The 18,824-nt window shown below is 39.1% G+C and overlaps 1 protein-coding gene across 1 annotated transcript in view; it reads left to right on the forward strand.

Moving 5' to 3' along the window:
- The window catches only part of MAP7D2 (MAP7 domain containing 2), an 84,341-nt gene that overhangs the window by 44,561 nt on the left and 20,956 nt on the right, over window positions 1–18,824 (forward strand). Inside the window, exons 2-7 of the mRNA XM_086767389.1 lie at window positions 1,510–1,587; window positions 4,718–4,881; window positions 12,818–12,932; window positions 13,860–13,958; window positions 15,923–16,033; window positions 17,338–17,460. Of these exons, the coding sequence (XP_086623515.1) occupies window positions 1,510–1,587; window positions 4,718–4,881; window positions 12,818–12,932; window positions 13,860–13,958; window positions 15,923–16,033; window positions 17,338–17,460 (690 nt within the window). The remainder of the gene's footprint in view (window positions 1–1,509; window positions 1,588–4,717; window positions 4,882–12,817; window positions 12,933–13,859; window positions 13,959–15,922; window positions 16,034–17,337; window positions 17,461–18,824) is intronic.

Here is an 18,824-nt window from a genome sequence, read left to right on the forward strand (position 1 = left end):
TAGGATGAGTCTTTGGTAGTAAAGAGGTATTTATTTGACCCACAAATTCTAGTTGTAATTAACCAGCTGGGAGCTGTAATTGCAATTTTCCAGAGGCCTGGCTGCCATCAGGTAGTCACCGCCTGTGTGTGCGGAGGAGGATTAGAGATGGTGTTTGAAGGTGCTGCCTGGGGAGAAGGCAAGCTGTTATTCTGATGGGGGACAGCTGAGACCTGCGTTTTTCACCAGTCACAGGGGACCACCAAGGCTGGTTTTCAGCCTTGCCACAAACACTGCATTTTACAGAAAGGCACTTGCTATGCAAAGTCTTTGCTCCCATGGACAGGATGCCCTCAGAGAGGAGCCTGCAAGTGTGACTTTTCAGGAAGAGGGTCGGGGTTACAATATAAGTAACTTTTCCACCCCTATTTATCTGATGAAATTAACAACTGCAATTCTTAGAGCAAAAGGGAAGGGGACTTAATTATAATTCAGTAACTCAGTAGGGAGCCCAAATAACGATTGCAAAGGATTTAAACTGTGCTCTGAGACACCCTGCCTGTTTGCACTGCAGCCCTGCTAAGACCCCAGGAGATGCTGAAGACAAAGAGAGAAGGGAGGGCACTGGAGGCTCCATCAACTGTTTTAAGAGGGTACCATCCTGTAGCTGGTCTGTAAAGTCACTAGCTGGTGAGCTTCCCCATCATATTCCAGAAGGTCTACTTAAGGTCTGTCAGGCTGCTCGTTCCAGGGCACACAGGCAAGTGACCCTGAAGCACCTCATGTGTCACGGTCTGTCTGCCTACCTGCCTTCTTAAATTGCCCTTTTCGGTGGCTCATGCTGCACAAAGAACTGGGATGTCTGCATCCGGGTACAAAACATCCTTAGGCAACCTCCTGCCAAACAAGTAACTTGCTTTTAGGTACCAACTGGAGGAGGAAACAAAGTGTTTCCTACCTGGAAAAGAGGGCAGGAGGGCTGCTGCCTCCATAGACTCATCCAGCACTAATTGCTGGTTGTTGAGATGAGGTGGTGCTAGTGGTTTCCTGTGGCCAAGGAAGCTGTGGGGCTGTGTTAAGCCATAAATATGAAAGCTGGGACTCTACATAGCACTGGACTACGAGAGCTGCATGCTGCTTTTACTGCTTTCCTGAAAGACCTTTTTCTTTTTTTTAGCCAAAAACTTTAACACGGGGTTATTAACAAAGATGTATTCGTGTTAATTGCATCCTTATGGTTTTTCCAGGAAAGTGTTCGGTTTTAAAACAAGCGCTAACAGCATGCTTGTTTGCTCTGAGAAGAGGAGTCAGGCGTTTAGAGTGAGGAACTGTGCTTGGAGTTCAGCAGTAGGTAGGAGACTACTCAAGATGTATCCACATCCCAGGTTGTTAACCTGCCCACATACAAGTTGTTGGAGCTGTTAAATGCAGTAGATACTATTTTTTTGGTGGATTTTTAAAGTTATTTTGGATGCTTCTTTAGTTTACTAGCACTTTTTAACCCTTTTTTTCCCCTCTCTCTGATTTCAGCCATTGATGGATTTCTAAAAACCGATGAAAGACAAAGACTGGCAAAGGAAAGAAGAGAAGAAAGGGAGAAATACCTTGGTAAGATGGCAGCAGTTGTATGTATTATTTATGTGTATGTGTTAATAGGCTTAAATTACTAATATGACATTTTTTTTCTGTACTGAATTTTAATCGCTGTGATTCAGTCTGTTTCTAGTCTTTATTGCTTATATTACTACCTTTAAATTAAATAAATAAAAATTATCTAGATAATCTTTTATTTCCATTAAAGTATTTAATATTCTATAGTTACAATTTTACTTTCTTCTTTGATTTATGTACTTTGGAATATACGTTTATGTGCAAGATATTGATTGTTAGGATTCTGATTTGTAAAAATACCAAATAAGCCTTGAATAATACTCAGGATAACTTGTATCATTTGGTGAAGCAGCCTCAATTTCAGACTGTTAAGTTTTATTAAGAGATATCATGGAATTAAGTACAGCATAAAGCAGATACTTTAAGTTTTAAAATGGTTAGTCTTTCAAGAGAATGACAAAATTATTAATTAATTTCCTGACTAACATAAGCATTTATTTAAGAGTTTTTAAACTAGTTAGTTGTTTTTTAATCTACTAATACCTCCAGGGAAATGCTGAGGAAATTGGGGTGTGTATGTAAGTGGAGTGTGTGTACATACAGTTAATTTCATATATATATATATATATATATATATAAAAGAAATTAACTGTTCAACATTGTTTTGGTCTTTCTATACACACAAATATATATATGTGTATATATGCAAAATAAAAAAAAGTTAAACAGTTAACTTCACTTTTCACTGTATTTTGATGAAATGTCATCTAAAACAGTATGGACACCTGTGAAAAGAATCATAAGAAAATACTGTTTTTCTTACAATAAATAAACAAACAAACTGTTGACCACTTCTTGATAAAAACCTGAGGCTTGACACCAGTGACTTGACATTTTTTAGTACCGTGGGCTTGGTAAGCAAGATTCCTTTCGGTAGTTCCTGTGAAAATCTGCTAGTGGTTAGTACTTAATCTCCACAGAGATTCTGTCTATATGGGGTATGCACCAGCCTGAGTTGTAGCTTACATCTCTTCCAGGTATAGTCAGTCCAGACTATCTCTTCTGTCCTCTTGATTACCCCTTCTTCACTGGTTCTCAAGAAAATGATGTGATGAGTAGATTGGAAAGGACTTGTATTAAAAAGTGGAAGAGGAGACGAGAGGGGAAACTGAAAGCTTGATAGTCTGGGAGTGGTTGGCCATGCAGATTTGGAAGGTGTTGGCTGCAGTTCTTGTCTCCAGACGTCATACATGCCTTCTGGAAACATACTTTTTTTTAGGGTTAAGACCGTATCTAGAATGAAGAGCTCTTGGTTTTGGTCACAGTTTGTCTGTGGCAAATGTCTTTTAGAAGTTCATAAAAAAAGCAGTGGGTTCCTCAGAAGGACAGATCTTTATGCAGTCAGCAGGTACTTTGCAGCAATATGGAATAACCTTTTCACCAAAGCCAAAACTCATTAATCAGTGGTTTAGTATCCCTAAGTTAAGGAACAAGAATTGTATGTACGTCCATGATGACAGGTTTGCTTCTCTGTCCAGAATCAGTCCCGAGTTTCACCTACTTACTCAGAAGGTAATCTTAGCACAATCTCTAGACATCTCACTTTACTTTTGGTTTTTATCAACTCCAGCATGCTGTTTTCACCTGCTCTACCTGACGTGGCTAGTAGTCATTAACAATTGGTCATTTGTCTTCCACTGTCTCTAAGGTAACTCTTATCTTTTGACAAGTTTGATTCTTCATGCATACAAGTCCAGGCTCACCTGCAGCACTGACACTCCTTTCATACTGCCCTGTACTGGCAGGCAGGAGTAGTGAATTCTCTAACTGTTTCTAACAAGAATGAGGTAGAAGGTGTTCTGTAACGAAGGTTGGGTGAGAGGAAGAAGTATTTTAGGAATGCAACTGTTGGAAAAGGATCTGGTGTTGGAGGGATTCTGGCTTTAAACCAAGGACTTGAAGATCAAGTGAGGCTAACAGGGACTGAAGGTCATGGCTGTGGTTAAAGAGCCTGGGGACAGAAGCTGAGGGAAAAAGGTGGATCTGAGAAGGCAGAATTGGGATGACTGGGCAAGAGCCTAGGACTGATGGGAAGATACCGAGAGAAAGTTAGAAGGGTGAAAATTTGCTGTACAAGGAAACAGGAACTGAAGAAGCAGACTGAGACTAAATAGATGAGCGGGATGAAGGACTAGCTCTTGTGTAAACAGTGTTAATTCTGGCCCTCCCTAACTTTCAAATTCTTAGCCTGGCAACTGGGAGAATATTCCTGCTTTGGTATAGGCTACATGTGTTTTGGTATGTGACATTACAGGCTTGCGTGTATGTAGGCATGCTTACTGATCTACTCTTTCTTGCCTTTTTATGGAATACACTTGCATGAGAAGTGGATTTTTCCTCATGATTTGTCACGTTAATTTCTGCTACTTGTTCTCCTATGTAAACCTGAAGCAACAGTCCTGTATGTAATGTTGCAGTCTGAATTTCTCTAACAACAAGCTAATGTCTCAAGATGAAAATTATTACTCCAGTTGGAATAAACAGCTGGGCAAACTCTCAATAACAGAAGTAACTTTTTTTCTATGCAAAGAGGCGGAAGTGGATAAAGATGTAGCACCAAATTATGAACAGAATGGTGTATTTCCAAAGCTTTGAAAATTTAGCGTATGTTGTTTTCATGTACTTATTTTGGAGGCAGCCTCATAATAAGAAGCACAGTTTTAAAGAAATTCCAAGGGCTTTTGCTTCAACATGTGTAACTGGTTCACTTTAAAACCTACTGGGAACATTTGTTATGTGTGAAAAAAGAATTTGGCTTTAAGCTACAGAGGGATTTCAAACATAAACAAAAAAGAGTTGTTAACTCTTCTGTACACTGTTTTTACATAGGTAACGGGCATGAACTGTCACCTTATATACAAAGGGCTTCCCTATTTATTTATTGAACAAATCACTTAGATTTACTAATCATTCCAGCACTTCTGTACACTATATTTTTTTAATCTTAGTTGACTAAAACTCTGTGTAGTTGTATTTGTTGTTTTACTCTATTGTGTCATGTTATCAAATAATTTTAAAGCAGGAGAAAATTTGCATAAAGTCAAACACACCTTTTTCTATGCCTAAGCTGCTAGGGAACAGCAGATACTGGAGAAGGAGAGAAGAGCAAAACTTCAATATGAAAAGCAAATTGAGGAGCGATGGAGAAGACTGGAGGAACAGAGGCAGAGAGAGGAGCAGAAGAGAGCAGCTGTTGAAGAAAAACGGAGACAAAAGCTTAAAGAGGAGGAGGTAAGGTCCACTGGGAGATATACGTCAGAGCAACTCTGTGTGGTAGCTTTAAACATAGCTGAATATTGACATGCATTAAACGTTGATTTCTTTTTTTTGGACCAGAGACATGTGGGCATTACTTTGGGAACTGCAACTGCACATCACCATACCTATAAATACTCTACTACTGCTTGTACATCAAAAACATTTTCCAAAGCTTTTTTATCTCTTGATTTTTATCTGATATCACAGAATAGTCATCTACTTATGCTCGCATATGTGGGACTCTGTCAGGCGATAAAACACCAGCTGTGCAGAAGGTAGCTTTTAAAGATGAGTGTTTCCATAAAAAGGCAAGATTTTTCTTATGGTTTTGTTTACTATCCATGAAACTGAACTAAGGTTTATGAAAATGTTTTGATTTTCCTCAGTAACATAAAATCAAATTCATACTTAAAGCAGTGAAGTATCTAGGCTGGTTTAAAATTCTGGCACGGAACAGAATTAGTGATGTATCTTTTGAAGCATCTTCATACCATTCCTCTCTTCTACTATACCTGCTGAGATAATTTAAAGTTCTTTTTCGCTCTAGTGAATCCAGTTTCTAGTACAGATCCCTGAACGCAGTGTGTGTGTTTGTGTGTCTCTCTGCATGGCATTCTGTAGAAAAACACTAGCACTGCTACTGCAGCTGATAAAGAATTAATGATTTTTGGAAAAGGGAGCAGCAGTCCAAAGAAAAAAAAAAAAAAAAGGCCAAAAGAAGATATTTCTCTAGTTCCTGGATAAAAAACTCTAGAAATCTGCAGTTACTAACCTTCCTTTTTTTCTGCCCTCATTTTTTGGTCAAAATATCTTTGCAAAAGAGATAAAACGCTTCTGCATGGGATCAGAATAGTGTACCACTGCCCATTGAAATTTTTTTGTTGTTTGATTTTTCACTTTAATCGGAAGATTAAAGTGGCTCCTTTCCCCTTCCTTTCCTCCCTCCCCTTTTCCCCAGGTTGAGGAAGCTGAGGGAAGGCTATGTGGGTGGGAGGACAGGAGAGGATGCTTGTGCGTTTGGGGATGGATTAGACCTAGTGGGAGGAATAATCCAGGAGCCTCTAAAGGAGGAGAGAGTATGTAGGTGAATAATCTGTAGAGCAGGGAGGATGAAGGAAGAAGGAAATTGAGAAAAGGAGACACCACTGCTTCCTGGCTTCCCTTCATGGTTACTTGTCATTCCGTCATTTCTCAAATTCCACTTGAATTCTACTAAAGGATATGCCAAATCCCACGTCCCCTCAGCTCTTCTGATAAGCCCCTCAAACCCCCTATGTGTAGTAGTAGTGGAGGTCTGAGTAAGGATGAAGGTACTGCTTGTGAGTCATTCTGGGCATTTGAGGCCTTCTTTACTGGAAGAGCTCTGAACGAGTAACTCCCACACCTGTGGGAGGGGTTGTGCCCTGGCCAGTGAGTCAATATACTGTATAATGTCCTCAATGTTTCTCCTTTTAACACTGGTTTACGCTGGTTGGGGACTGGAGCACGTATTTTACCTGCTCATCAGGTGTCTGAAGTGCCAAGTAGAGATATTTTTCTTCCTTGCTCTCAGCCTTATTGGTTGTCCTTTATGACTTCCTTAAGTCTTTTTCCTTGGTTTTCAACACAGCAGAAGGCAGTGCATATTTCTGATAGGAACAAGTTACATAAATCTCTCTCTAGAAAATACTGTTGCATCTGTAAGAATTTTAGAGAGATGAATGGCTCATAAACTGTGAGACTTGTTGGCTTCCTACATCAGAGCATCCTCTGCTTGGCTCTTTTGTGTGCAAAGGACTTCTCAAACAGGAGGTGGCTAAAGTTCAGTTTATTTTGCTTACTTTTCCCTCTCTATAGTGCTAGGTGAGAAGTGGTGGTTTTAAGTGTGTGTTGATAGGAATGGAAGTGTTCTGGCAAAGTTCTTCTCTGGGGCAGCTGGAGCTTATTGAAGAGCACAGCAGAAGTGTGTCCAGTTCCTGAGACGGGAACTGAATAAATGTTTCTGAAAAATCATCCTGTCTTCATTGGCTGCACCTTTCTTACCCATAGAAATCTTCAGTAGCACTGCCCTTCCCTCCATATTACTTTTAAAGCTGCCTATTTCCTTTAGTAAAAGCAATCCCTGAGCCTTGAGGAAAGAAGTGTGGTGGTGTTCACCAGAAGCTGTTAAAGAATTGCTTTGAACAGTAAGTAGCCAGTGGCTTTGGGAGTGGATAAAATCAAAGCTAGTCCTTGTTCAGTTCAAGTAATTTTTTCCCTTTCCCTATCTTAAACTTCCATGTGACTTGGAAATACCTTGCAAATAAACATTTAGCTCTACGCAAGGTATTGGGAAGTCTCTGTAGAAGCTGCGTTCTTCTGTTCTGGTATTCCATAAGACAATATGAGCATCACTTGTACAGGCCATGTCAAGGATACTAGAGTAAGAGCAATAACATCTATCTTGTCAAAGATCCATTTTTAATAAAACCATTGGGTTTTTTTTTTAAAGGAAATTGATAAAATTAGTACTGATCCTGCCGATATACTGACATTTACATGAACCACTCCTGGTAGACAACATCAAATCTAATCCAGCGCTCAAACTTGAAAGATGGATGTAACAACTGCTAAATGGAAAAGAGTATCCTGCAGCATTGAAGAGATTGTTTCAGTGCACATGCACTAATTGTTACATTTGTAAAAAGTATGCACTTAACCACAAGAGAGTGAAAAACTCTGAAGGTGTTAGTGTTAATTACTTACTATATTATAATTCAAAGCTAATTACTTTTTGAATTATAATAGATGGAAATAATAACTGTTTTCCAAACATATTTTGGCAATTCATATACTAATGGAATTCACTTGCACGAATAATATAAAAATTTTCCTATGCTTGCCAAGTAGTCTCTCAATTTGCTGTGTGGTGGACATAAGAATAAAAGTTTAGTCCTCATTACAAGTGCAAGGTCCTGCACCTGGGTCATAGCAATCCCAGGCACAAATACAGGCTGGGCGGGGAATGGATTGACAGCAGCCCTGAGGAGAAGGACTTGGGAGTGCTGGTGGATGAGAAGCTTAACAAGAGCAGGCAATGTGCTCTTGCGGCCCGGAAGGCCAACCACATCCTGGACTGCATCAAGAGGAGCGTGGCCAGCAGGTCGAGGGAGGTGATTCTGCCCCTCTACTCTGCCCTGGTGAGACCCCACCTGGAGTACTGTGTCCAGTTCTGGAGCCCCCAACACAAGAAGGAAATGGACCAGTTGGAGAAGGTCCAGAGGAGGGCCACAAAGATGGTAAAAGGGCTGGAGCACCTCTCCCATGAGGCCAGGCTGAGAGAGTTGGGGCTGTTCAGCCTGGAGGAGGCTCCGGGGAGACCTGATAGCAGTCTTCCAGTACCTCAAGGGGGCCTACAAGAAAGATGGGGAAAGGCTGTTTAGTAGGGCCTGTTGCAATAGGACGAGAGGTAATGGTTTTAAAATAGAGGGGGGTAGATTTAGATTAGAAATTAGGAAAAAATTTTTTACAATGCGAGTTATAGAACACTGGAACAGGTTGCCCAGAGAGGTGGTGGAGGCCCCATCCCTGGAAACGTTCAAGGCCAGGCTGGATGAGGCTCTGAGCAACCTGATCTAGTCGGGGATGTCCCTGTTCCTTGCAGGGGGGTTGGACTAGATGACCTTTGAAGGTCCCTTCCAACCCTAACCATTCTATGATTCTATGATTCTAACACTGACCATCCTCTGCTCCCCCCGCCATTGCTTGCTGCTGCAGCTCCCCATGTAGCTTAATGCAGAGCTTTCATTTGTCCTTTCTTGTTCTTTGATGCACACACCCTTAATAAATTTGCTCTTTCTACACACCCATAATTTTAACTGGTTGAGAGTAGAAATTAATTCTGTTCAGATGGGTAGTTACATTTAAAAATACTGTATTGCTTTTTAATGCTTTCTTTAAATAGAAGATAATGGAGCTCTTTTGTTGCCATGTGGAAGAGCCACTCAAAAGATGAAGCCAACGGATAATATCAGGAAACAGTGAGCTACTTGCATACAGGGCTGATGAATATATAAAACGAAGAGGAAGATTTTTTTTTGGCTCTTTTAGATATCTGTATTGTATGTATAAAGTAGATTGGTTTAGAATTGTTTGCACAAATTATTTTAAGTTATAATACTTGTAAAATTAATTTTTTCCTTGTTTTCACATCTGTGTCATGTTTTACATAGAGAAAAGGAAAGTACCTCAGTCTAATTATCTCAGTATTGGGGTTTGGGTTTGGTTTGAGATTGTTTTATTTTTGGTCGGGTTTTTTTGTTGTTGTTGGGTTTTTTGGGTTGTGTTTTTTTTTTTTTTTAATTCAGACAGTGCAAACATTTGTTCTGTTGCTGAGTCCGAGGAAAACCTGAAATAACTGAAAAATAACTGAATTTTTGAAAGTAACGTGTATTTTGGATACTAGTAGAAGATGTTTTTTTTTTTATGGTTTTACTCAATTTTCCCTATATGTAAAACTTGTACAGTATAGTATTTTTGTGGAAGCTCTCTATTTCTTTAGTGCAGAGATTATTTCCTCTATCTCTAACTGTTAAGAGTTCCCAAATGAGGATCACATGGGTAGTTTGATACATTTTTATGAAAGTATTTAATGTGTAACTGACGGGAAAGGGTTTTGCGCATTGTTTGCTGATGAAGGAATGCTTTGTCTTGTTGTTTAGTTTTTGTCACAGAACAAATTATTAATGTGTGAGTTGTTTATGCTATGCTGCCATGTGTTTTACCATTTTCTTTGGCTTCTTAGTTTTGTGCTAACTTCAAAATGTTTTTTAAATAACTATATCCTTTCTTTGTGAAAAATGGCCTTCATATTGTTCTTTATGTAAGCTGTATCTGCAGGGTTTAGTGAGATTTGATAATTATGTTCCATAGTGCTTTAATGAAAGGCTCTTTGCAAATGAAAATGAATGATCCTCTCCACATCATGTAATTGAAGATTTCAACCTCAGATTTTAGGTAGCATGGGCTTTCAAATATGAATGAAAAATAATTTAATTTCTTTAATCTGTTTCATCATGCATTTTATTCTTAAAATGATGCTTTCATAGTAGGTGGTATAAGTGTATTCTGTGGTTTGCAAACTACAGAATATTGCTGGTCCTTGCTCCAAGCAGCATTAAAAAACCCCCCAAACATAAATCACCTGGATAACTGAAACTTGACTACTTTCATCTTATCTTTTTTTGATTAATGTATAGCAATATTCATTAGATATGGAAAGAAAGAAAGATTCTGTATAAGTGTATGCTTTAATGAGAGGGTGATTTTCCTTTGTAAAGAGCATGGGTAGAAAGGTGTATTGGGGGAAGGTGCATAGAAGATAGTAATGAAAAGAAGCAGACTGCAGAGAAGAACTGATGATGAAATAGGAGGTGAGGTTTGGAAAGAGTAAGTGCGGAAAAGGGACGCAAACAGAATTAAATTAACGTTGGGAGGTGGGAAGTTAAAAGCAGAAAGTGTGAACTTGAAATGCAAAGCCAGCACATGCAGGCTTTAAACGTGAAAATTGCATCATCAAGTAGTAAGAGAAGAAAGAAAGGCTGTAGCAAACTACATCAGAGGGGAGTGACTTTGAATTCCAGAGATAGGAAGTTTGCTTTCCTTTCACACCCAAAGTAGGGAGAAGAACTGAGGAAGGGAAGAAGAAAAACTCTGTTTTTCTGTGCTGTTGCAGAAGAGGCTGTGCTTGAGCTTTGTGATGCTTTGTGTGTTGGCTCCGCAGGGAGAAAAAGGAGGAGGAAAGAGGCAGAGAGCATTTGTGTGCCTGCCTGGATACTGATGGCACTGACTAGACAGTGAGGGGGAAAGAATAGCGGGGGAGAGTACGGAAGCAGCTGCCTGCTTTCAGTGGTCTTTGCGTGATGTTGCCTGATAGACCGTGAGCTAAAGACATAGAAGGGAGACAGCATTGAAGTGAGAACTCAAAACATATGACTGAAAGATCATCTTCCTGGAGATGGCAGCAGAAATTGTAACAGCAGGGTGGGTCATCTGGCTGAAAGATAACAGGGACAGGAGAGCTGAGAATGATGGAAAAGATATGAGAGAACTGCCTTTTTTCACTCTTTCTATTGAGGGAATTCTTTATGGTACAAGTGATTTGTAATAAAATTAAGAGAGTTTAAAGACAAAAGGTAGTGGCTTGCTGTTGAAATTGATAGCAGGATTGTATGAGGTGGAAAAAATTAGGTCAGAAATAAATTAGTGGAAGTCATGGTAGTAGAAGAGATTCTTCAAAGATGTGGAAGAGACAAAAATGTATTGCAGATAACCAAAGATGATGACAGGGCATCTGGCATTGTAGAAAGCCAGTGACCATAGACAGAGCCCCAGGAAGGTAACGCAAAGTTTACAGGTACCTGCATGAAAATTCCAGACATGGTAGTTACTGGAGGTGCCTGATGTTAGGGTCTGCTCTGCTGAAGGAACTCCGTTAGAGACAACAGGCTCAACATCAGTGCAGAGACTGAAGGAGACATGCTTGGACAAAGACTGAAATTTTGTGGTAAAATATTTCAGGGAAGGGGAGTAGGAAACCTAGACTGAAGTCATGAATCAGTGAGAGAAAGCAGTCTGGCCAAGAGATGCAGGAGAGGTTTTCTGCACAGTTGATTTGAGCTACCAGAAGATATTGGAGATGGAGCGGGGGATTGATAGAAATCAAAGGGGATATGATGTAGTCACAGAAACCTGCAGGATCTAGAGTTTGAAGTGGATAGAGTTGGAGTTTTTTTTTTTTTCTTATTGGACCAGAAGGACATAACAAAGGTAGTAACTAATAGGACCAGAAATACTAATAGGATCAAAGGGCTAAAAGCAGTTGGGGCAGGAGTTGGAGGCTGCAGGAGTAGACTCATCTTTCATAGTAGGAGTTGGGCTGCTGAAATGAGAGGGTTGCCAGGTGCGAATGAGTTACTGGAAAGGAAAGAAAAAAGGTGGTGGGTGATGGAATGGTGGATGGGGAGGAACCAGGTTTTATCTGCTTGAAAGGAAAAAGAGAAAAGGTGCAGAGATCACTGCCACAACAGTAAACTACTGAGAAACTAGCAGAGGGAGGAGGTGGGAAAACTGCGTGGAGGTCTTTGAGAGTTAGGAGGTGGTGGAGAGAGAATAAGGTGACCATACATAGCTCTAAATTAAAGGTAGAGCAGGATTTGGGGAGAGAAAGAAATCTTATTCTTCCCCATCTGAAAATCCTAACTCACGAAGCCATGGAGGAGGATGTTGGGGTGGAGAGGAAAAAAAAAAAATAAATCTCGGAACAGCATGATCTGAGCACACACTAGAAAAATATGCAGGAGGGAAAAAAAAAATCAGCAGTTCTTAAATGCCTAGACTGTAAAGAACATAGTGGAAGAAAGGAGGGAGTTTTTGTAAAAGTAAATAAATAAATAGAGCATCCTGCAAAGTAACCTACTTTGGCTTGAAGCGATCGTTTGTCTGCGTGGCTAGGAGGAGCCACTGGCATTGCAGCAATTTAGCCGTGCTGGGGAAGGGATGGTAAAAAAAAATCCTGAGGTCTGCATAGACAAGAAGGAGTTAATGCTTGGCGAGCATTATTCTTATACAAATTAAGTCCAGAGCACAGCAGCAGCCTCACCAGCAGGAGCAGATGCTAGGCAGTGATGCAACCTGTGTTATTTACTTAGGCCTCTGTAGTGACCTCAGTGGCTTGCAGACAAAGGAGACACATATCTGGAGGTAGGTAGCATGCTGATACATTCTTTATTCAATTATTTTTCTTTTATTGCAAGCAAGGTTCTGTAATCATCTTGCGTGGAGCAACAAGGGAACTGTGTAATTTTAGCGTGGTTTCAGAAGGAGGGGTGCGGAAAAAGCCCCCAAAGAACTGATTCAGATTTGGTTTCTGGTTTTGTACCAATATAACCAGGAACGTTTAGAAGCCATGATGCGTCGGTCCCTTGAACGCAGCCAGCAGCTGGAACAGAAGCAGAAGCGGTGGTCGTGGGGAGGAGCACTGGCTGCAGGCTCAGGAGGGAGAGATGGTAAGTGAAACAGGCTGCCTGCATTGCAGATCTTGAAGTGCAAAATGCATGAGGTTGTGGAGACAGTAAGGATGATGCATTTTATAGTTAGGGTGGTACTGTAGGGGCTGCTGCCTCAGGGCGTGAATAAATGCTTTGTAATTGCTCGTCAGGCTTCCTTTCTCTAAAATTTCCTGGGAGGAAGGTCACTCCTAACTTTAGGAATGCAGATCATTTTAATAAAGTAACCAGAATCTGTTTGGAGGATGCTAAAATGAAAATTTATGCTGTCTCTCCCTTATTATCTTCCCTCGCATTGTCTTCCCACGCACACAGTTAGCAAATTTAATATTCACCAAAGGATTGAGTGCTGTCTAAGCCTTGCAAAAGATGATGTGGTTTTGTTTGGTACTTCTAAAAACCTGATGGGAATGTCTAGATGACTATGCAGCATGTGCAGTTTAAAATAGTTTGGTTTTTTTTTTTTTCCCCACATGCTTTTCGTTGCTGCTCTTTTTGATTTGGCTTCAAAACTAATTATTTTTGTTACATTATCAGTCATGTACTGCTTTTATATTTCAAAAGAATGCATGCTTTCTTTTTTAAATCATACAATTTGTTTAAATTTGTCAGGTTTGAATAACTGATGGTATGGGGAAAAAATATCCATGTTTGGGTGATGATGAAATAGGACAGTTGCCTTCTTTAAAACAGTGTATAAATAAATATACTTAACTCTAAAAAGGCAAACTGTTTCATATCATAGTTTTCATGGTATGCCATCAAAAAAGCCAGGAAATTAGATATATATGATCATAAAAGTTGTCTTTTATACTTTGAGAAAGAAACCAGTTTGTCTTTGATGCAGTTTATGCTTAATTCCAGCTCTCCCAACTTAGTCAGTAATTTCTTTCACCTCTTTTTTGCTCTGATTTCTCTGCCATGTAGGTGAATCAGAAAATACCCCACCCCCTGTTCTAGGTTTAGCTGCCAACACCCTTCCTCCAGACCCTGTGACCTCTACTGCTCCTGCTGATTCCTTCAATGGTATTTCAGAGAATCACAGTACCATCGTGTCTCGTTTGTAACTGTTCTAATCACTGTAAACCATCCACGGATCTTGTCCTTCCTAACCACTGTTTTCTTATTATTTCAGTCTGGTATTCTACGGCATTACCTTTAGCGATGTGGACCAAATGTCTTTTTAATTTCCTTTTCATTTTGCCATGGTGAAGCAGTGCATGCCTCTCATTCCAGCACAGTAGAGGCATTTCATGGTTTTCTCACTAACTGTGGACTTCTACCACTCAGATTCTCATCTCTGTTAATTCTGTGGGTGCTCTGTGTTTGTGTGCGTGTGTGTAAATATAATTATGCGTATATTTGACAGTTCTCATGGACATATGCAGGTGCTGTTGAAAAAAATTTCAGTTGCACAGTAAGAGAAACTATTACGGAGACCATGTTTCATCAAAACAGTCCTCTCTTTTATTCTCAAAGGCCTTTTTCTTTAATATTTTAACAACGAGCAAATTTGGTATAATCAGCCATACTATGTTTTCAGCTTCCTGGAATGGATTTTTTGCCAAGCCGGTATTTGTATCAAATTCAAGTAGTTGACTTTGCTTTAGCAATTGTGTTTTTTCTTTTATGTTGTTCAGTTATCTTTCTTTTTAAAAAAATATTATTCCAATAAAGGGACTGTAGAATAGATGAGTCCTCCAAAATTAAGAGTGGATGGCATATAGGATTTCTAATTTTGATTGCAAATGTACTTAGCATTTTGAAAATGTAACACAGCCTGTGCTTTTAAGAACTAGGTTCCTTCTTTCCCCTCCAAGGGAGCAGCTAAATTTGGATGTTACTCCTGCAGAATGCATGGTAACAATCTCACAGAACCATTATTTCTGTGCAATCAGGCTCAAATTTTTGTACTAATTGTTGTTCACGTACAAAGAGATTTGGATGTGCAACTGATGTGTTACAACATATCAGCATAACACTTTTTTTTAAAAAAGCAAACATAGAGAATTGTATTGTTTACTGTAATAGATGAAGGCAAGTCTTGCAGGTGCCACTGAGGCAACATTTTGATGGATGTAATAAAGAATACAGTAACTTAGGGGCTGCAGAATTAGGGTCACGTATGTGTGTCTCGCTGAAGACATTTCTCGTTTAGAAAAAAAATGGAATTCAAATTTAACGGAGAAAGCATCTATGCTTTTAGCTTCTGAGCATCGTGCAGTGATTATCGTATACTGTAATATATAGCAATACCTAAATAACGTTTTCCTGTCATTTGATTGAATAAATGGCAAGGTAGGAAATAGGTATGGTGCTCAAACAGGCTTTGTCAAACAGTATTTCAGAAGAAAAATGAAAGCACTTGGAGTAGTACCAGAGAGCCTGGGGTTTTTGGTGGTTTGTTTTTTTGGGTTTTGTTTGTTTGTTTTTTTTTTTTTTTTAATATCATCAAACACAAAAAGATAAAGCCAAATGGCTGGTGCCAGATCAGTCACTAAAATAGTGAGTTCTCATCGTGGGAACACACAAATGTTTGTTGTTTTATTTTTGTATTAGAGTAGTACCTGAGGCCTACTCTAGCTCTTCCAGACTGAAAATAGAGGGGAGGGGGAATGGAGATGGGGAGTTCAGAGTTGTCATGTGTGCAGTTCATTTTCTTTAGGTAACTTTCTGCTTGTGCTGGTATTGAATATCGTGTATCAGAATGGCTTCACTAATTCAGACCTGATACATAATTATTTGCCTGTGACAGCATAAAAGATAGGCTGTTGTAAAACTGGAACGTTAAATTCACAAGCAGGAAAGTTGCATCCCAAAGCACGTCTTAATAAAATGCTGGTCCTCCAGCAGTTGGAAAGAGCTTATCTCATGTCTTATTCAGTGCTGTGATCTGTGGCAAGGGCCACGAGTACAAACGCGAGGTTAATTTTGGGCGTTTATCAACACTGTGATGTGAATACAAATATCTTCAATGCGTCTCTCTGCAGCATGTGACAAACTTTCAGCTTCTACAATGAATCTGCCAAAGCAAATGGAATCGCCAATCAGTAAGCGCCTCTCCTCCTCCACAGCGGCAATAACACATTCCCCAGACAGAGGCAAGTGAATATGCTGGTCTCCTACCAGCATCAACTCTCCTTCTGCTTAAAGCACTTCTTCTTGTCCATATAGCTATGTAACTTGCTAATGTCTGATACTCAAAACAACTCAAACGTTTGAGGGGTTGTAAGTTAATACAATAAAATAGTTCTGTAGCCTATCCCAAGATTGTGCTGCTGTGCTGGAATCCCTGTCCAGCAACAAACACTGTGGGTTTTTTACTGATTCTTATTCAATTTTTGATATTCCCGCAAACAGGGTTGTACACGCTGCGACTGCAGCAATTTCCTATAACTGTATAGGAACTATATATATCTTCTAGCCAGATAATGAAAAATAAGCAAAGCAAACATGTGGCTCAGCAATAGACATGAGATGTACCGTGGGCAGAAGTAAGTCTGATGAGCCACCTGGGAGATTTCAATTTGGTTACCAGAGTTGTAGAGCCCTTTAATTTGATTTGAAACTCTGATCCACGAAAGGCTCAGCAAAAGATGATCATCTTGCAGGATTAGTGGCTACTAAACACCACAGAGAGGACTTGAAGGGTTTATCCCACTGTGAACTCTTTAGATTTTTTTTATCTCTTTTTTTTCCTTCTCCTCTCCTTTTTTTAAAACTAATGAGAAAAAAATATATTGACTGAAATAAGTGACAATGAAGGCTTGTTTCTAGAATGAAAAGAGAAGGTAAATCTACTTTCATTTCTGAATTGCTTAATGAAAACTCATCAATAGCTTTGAGGTTATTAAGATAGATGGCTGTATATATGCATGTAATAGGAACATCTATAAATATCTGTCTTACATAGTTCACGCTTATATTTATGGAGTAGGAAGGAATGCAGGCATACTGTATAAATAAGGCTTATATAATGCAGTGAGACTGCAAATTTTAAATGCAGTCCCAGTATGGTTGGCACATTAGTGAGTAGCTGCGCTGTTGTACCAAATGTTTCACCTTTTTCTACTGGGGAAGAAGGCAAACCTTTTTCTTGCCGAGTCATGAAAGCAACCATTTTGCAGAATGGAACATGCCTCTGTATAAGAACAAAATGCAACATGGTCTTAACCTATTGTATTTTTTGTACAGGTGGGAAAATAATTTAAAATTATGGAGAAACTAGAAACCTTTTTTTTCCAGAGGGAATGAAAAATATATTTAAATATTTTAAATCTCAAGCACTTGAAGATTTTTTTTCATTTCATTTAATCATTTCATCATTTTGATTCCGTTATTTTAATTTGGCATTGTTTTATTTCTTTGCGTTTTAAATTTTGTTTTATTTGCTCCCATCCTTCAGCTCACCGCATGCATCTTAGTCCAATGGAAAACTTTCTTGTTTCTCGACTGCTGACTCCCACACAGTCATCTTTAGCCAGAAGCAGAAGTACATTAATGCTTTCTGAGCAGTACAATAATCCAGGTAAAAATGTGAATTACTCACTTTGAAATCGTTAAGGTATGTTTTTGGTTGCATATGAGTAGTTGCTTAAAGAAGTGGAGTGCTATGATCCAAATGACAATTTACGTGGTAGTACAAAATCAGCGATGAACTAAATTGTGGATGACAGCAGTATATTTAAAAGCTGAAAAACACATAATCTTGCCTGTCTTGTTCTGAATGTCTTCTTTTTAAAAAGAACATATTTAAAAACAAAAAAAAAAGAAAAAAATACAAAAAAAATTGAATTAACAGAATCACAGAAATCAGAGCCAGTGGAACACTGAATATATTCATGTAAGAAACAGTTTTTTAGAGCAGTGTGTGTGACACCTCTCAGAGGCTTTACTTGCTATACTGATGTCATCTCCTTTCATATCCAGATACTGTGTAGAACAAAAATCCCAGTGCACCATTTGAGCTTTAATTATTTTTACCAGGGTTCCAGTTCTTTGCTGTTAAATTACTTTTTGCCTTTAACTGTGTGGCTGTACATGTATTTTTTAATATATATATCTATATGTGTGTGTATACACGTATAAAACGATACTTATTAGAGGAAAAAAACAGAGACACTGATAGGAAGGTGTCAGTTCCAGAAATCACTGATCTTTAAGAAACTAAGAATTAGGGAGGATAGTTACCGTTCCTGTCTGTAAATCACTGTCTAATAAAACCCTTCTTCTGCAAACATGTAAAAAACTACTGTTTCCAGTCCTGCTAATACGTAGGCAAGTGCCTGACTCCCAGAGTAGTTTCTGCTTACAAAGATACACCTGGTGTTTGCTGAAACAAGGACAGAAGTTTAACAGCTGTTTTTACTTCTAAGAAAAACAAAAAAAAACTCCACCCCAAATGCCCCACCCAAATGCCTGTATGCAGAAGGAAAAGCTTTTTCAAGGTAAAATTAGTTAGACAGTAAAAGACTGATCATCTTTATGATGAGTATTTTCATACACCATGGTTGAAATAGGCTCAGGTCTTGCATCTGTGCTTTTAATACAAAGTTATTTTAAAATTAATTGCAAAGTAAGCCTCCTTTCCTTTGTGTGCTACTACTTTATTGCAGTGCATGGGGACATTGATGTTGAAAGGCTCCAAAATCACATCCCTTGTTTCTACATTGAAAGCAGCATCTCTTGGAAGCAGAAGTGTTGTCATATAGTACCTGGCCCATGAGAAAATTCCCAGTTTACTTACTGTTCAGGGGTCAGCTACTGCTAAGACTGAATAAAAGCCAACTTGAAATGAGATTAATGTAGTCTGCTTAAAATTTTGAGGTGAATTGCTGGGGCCACCTACAGATGATGTTTTCCATGTTGTATTTGATATTGAAGAAATCAGTA

This window comes from Chlamydotis macqueenii, chromosome 1, assembly GCF_036417535.1.
Source record: "Chlamydotis macqueenii isolate bChlMac1 chromosome 1, bChlMac1.mat, whole genome shotgun sequence".
In the NCBI taxonomy this organism is placed as follows: Eukaryota; Metazoa; Chordata; class Aves; order Otidiformes; family Otididae; genus Chlamydotis; species Chlamydotis macqueenii.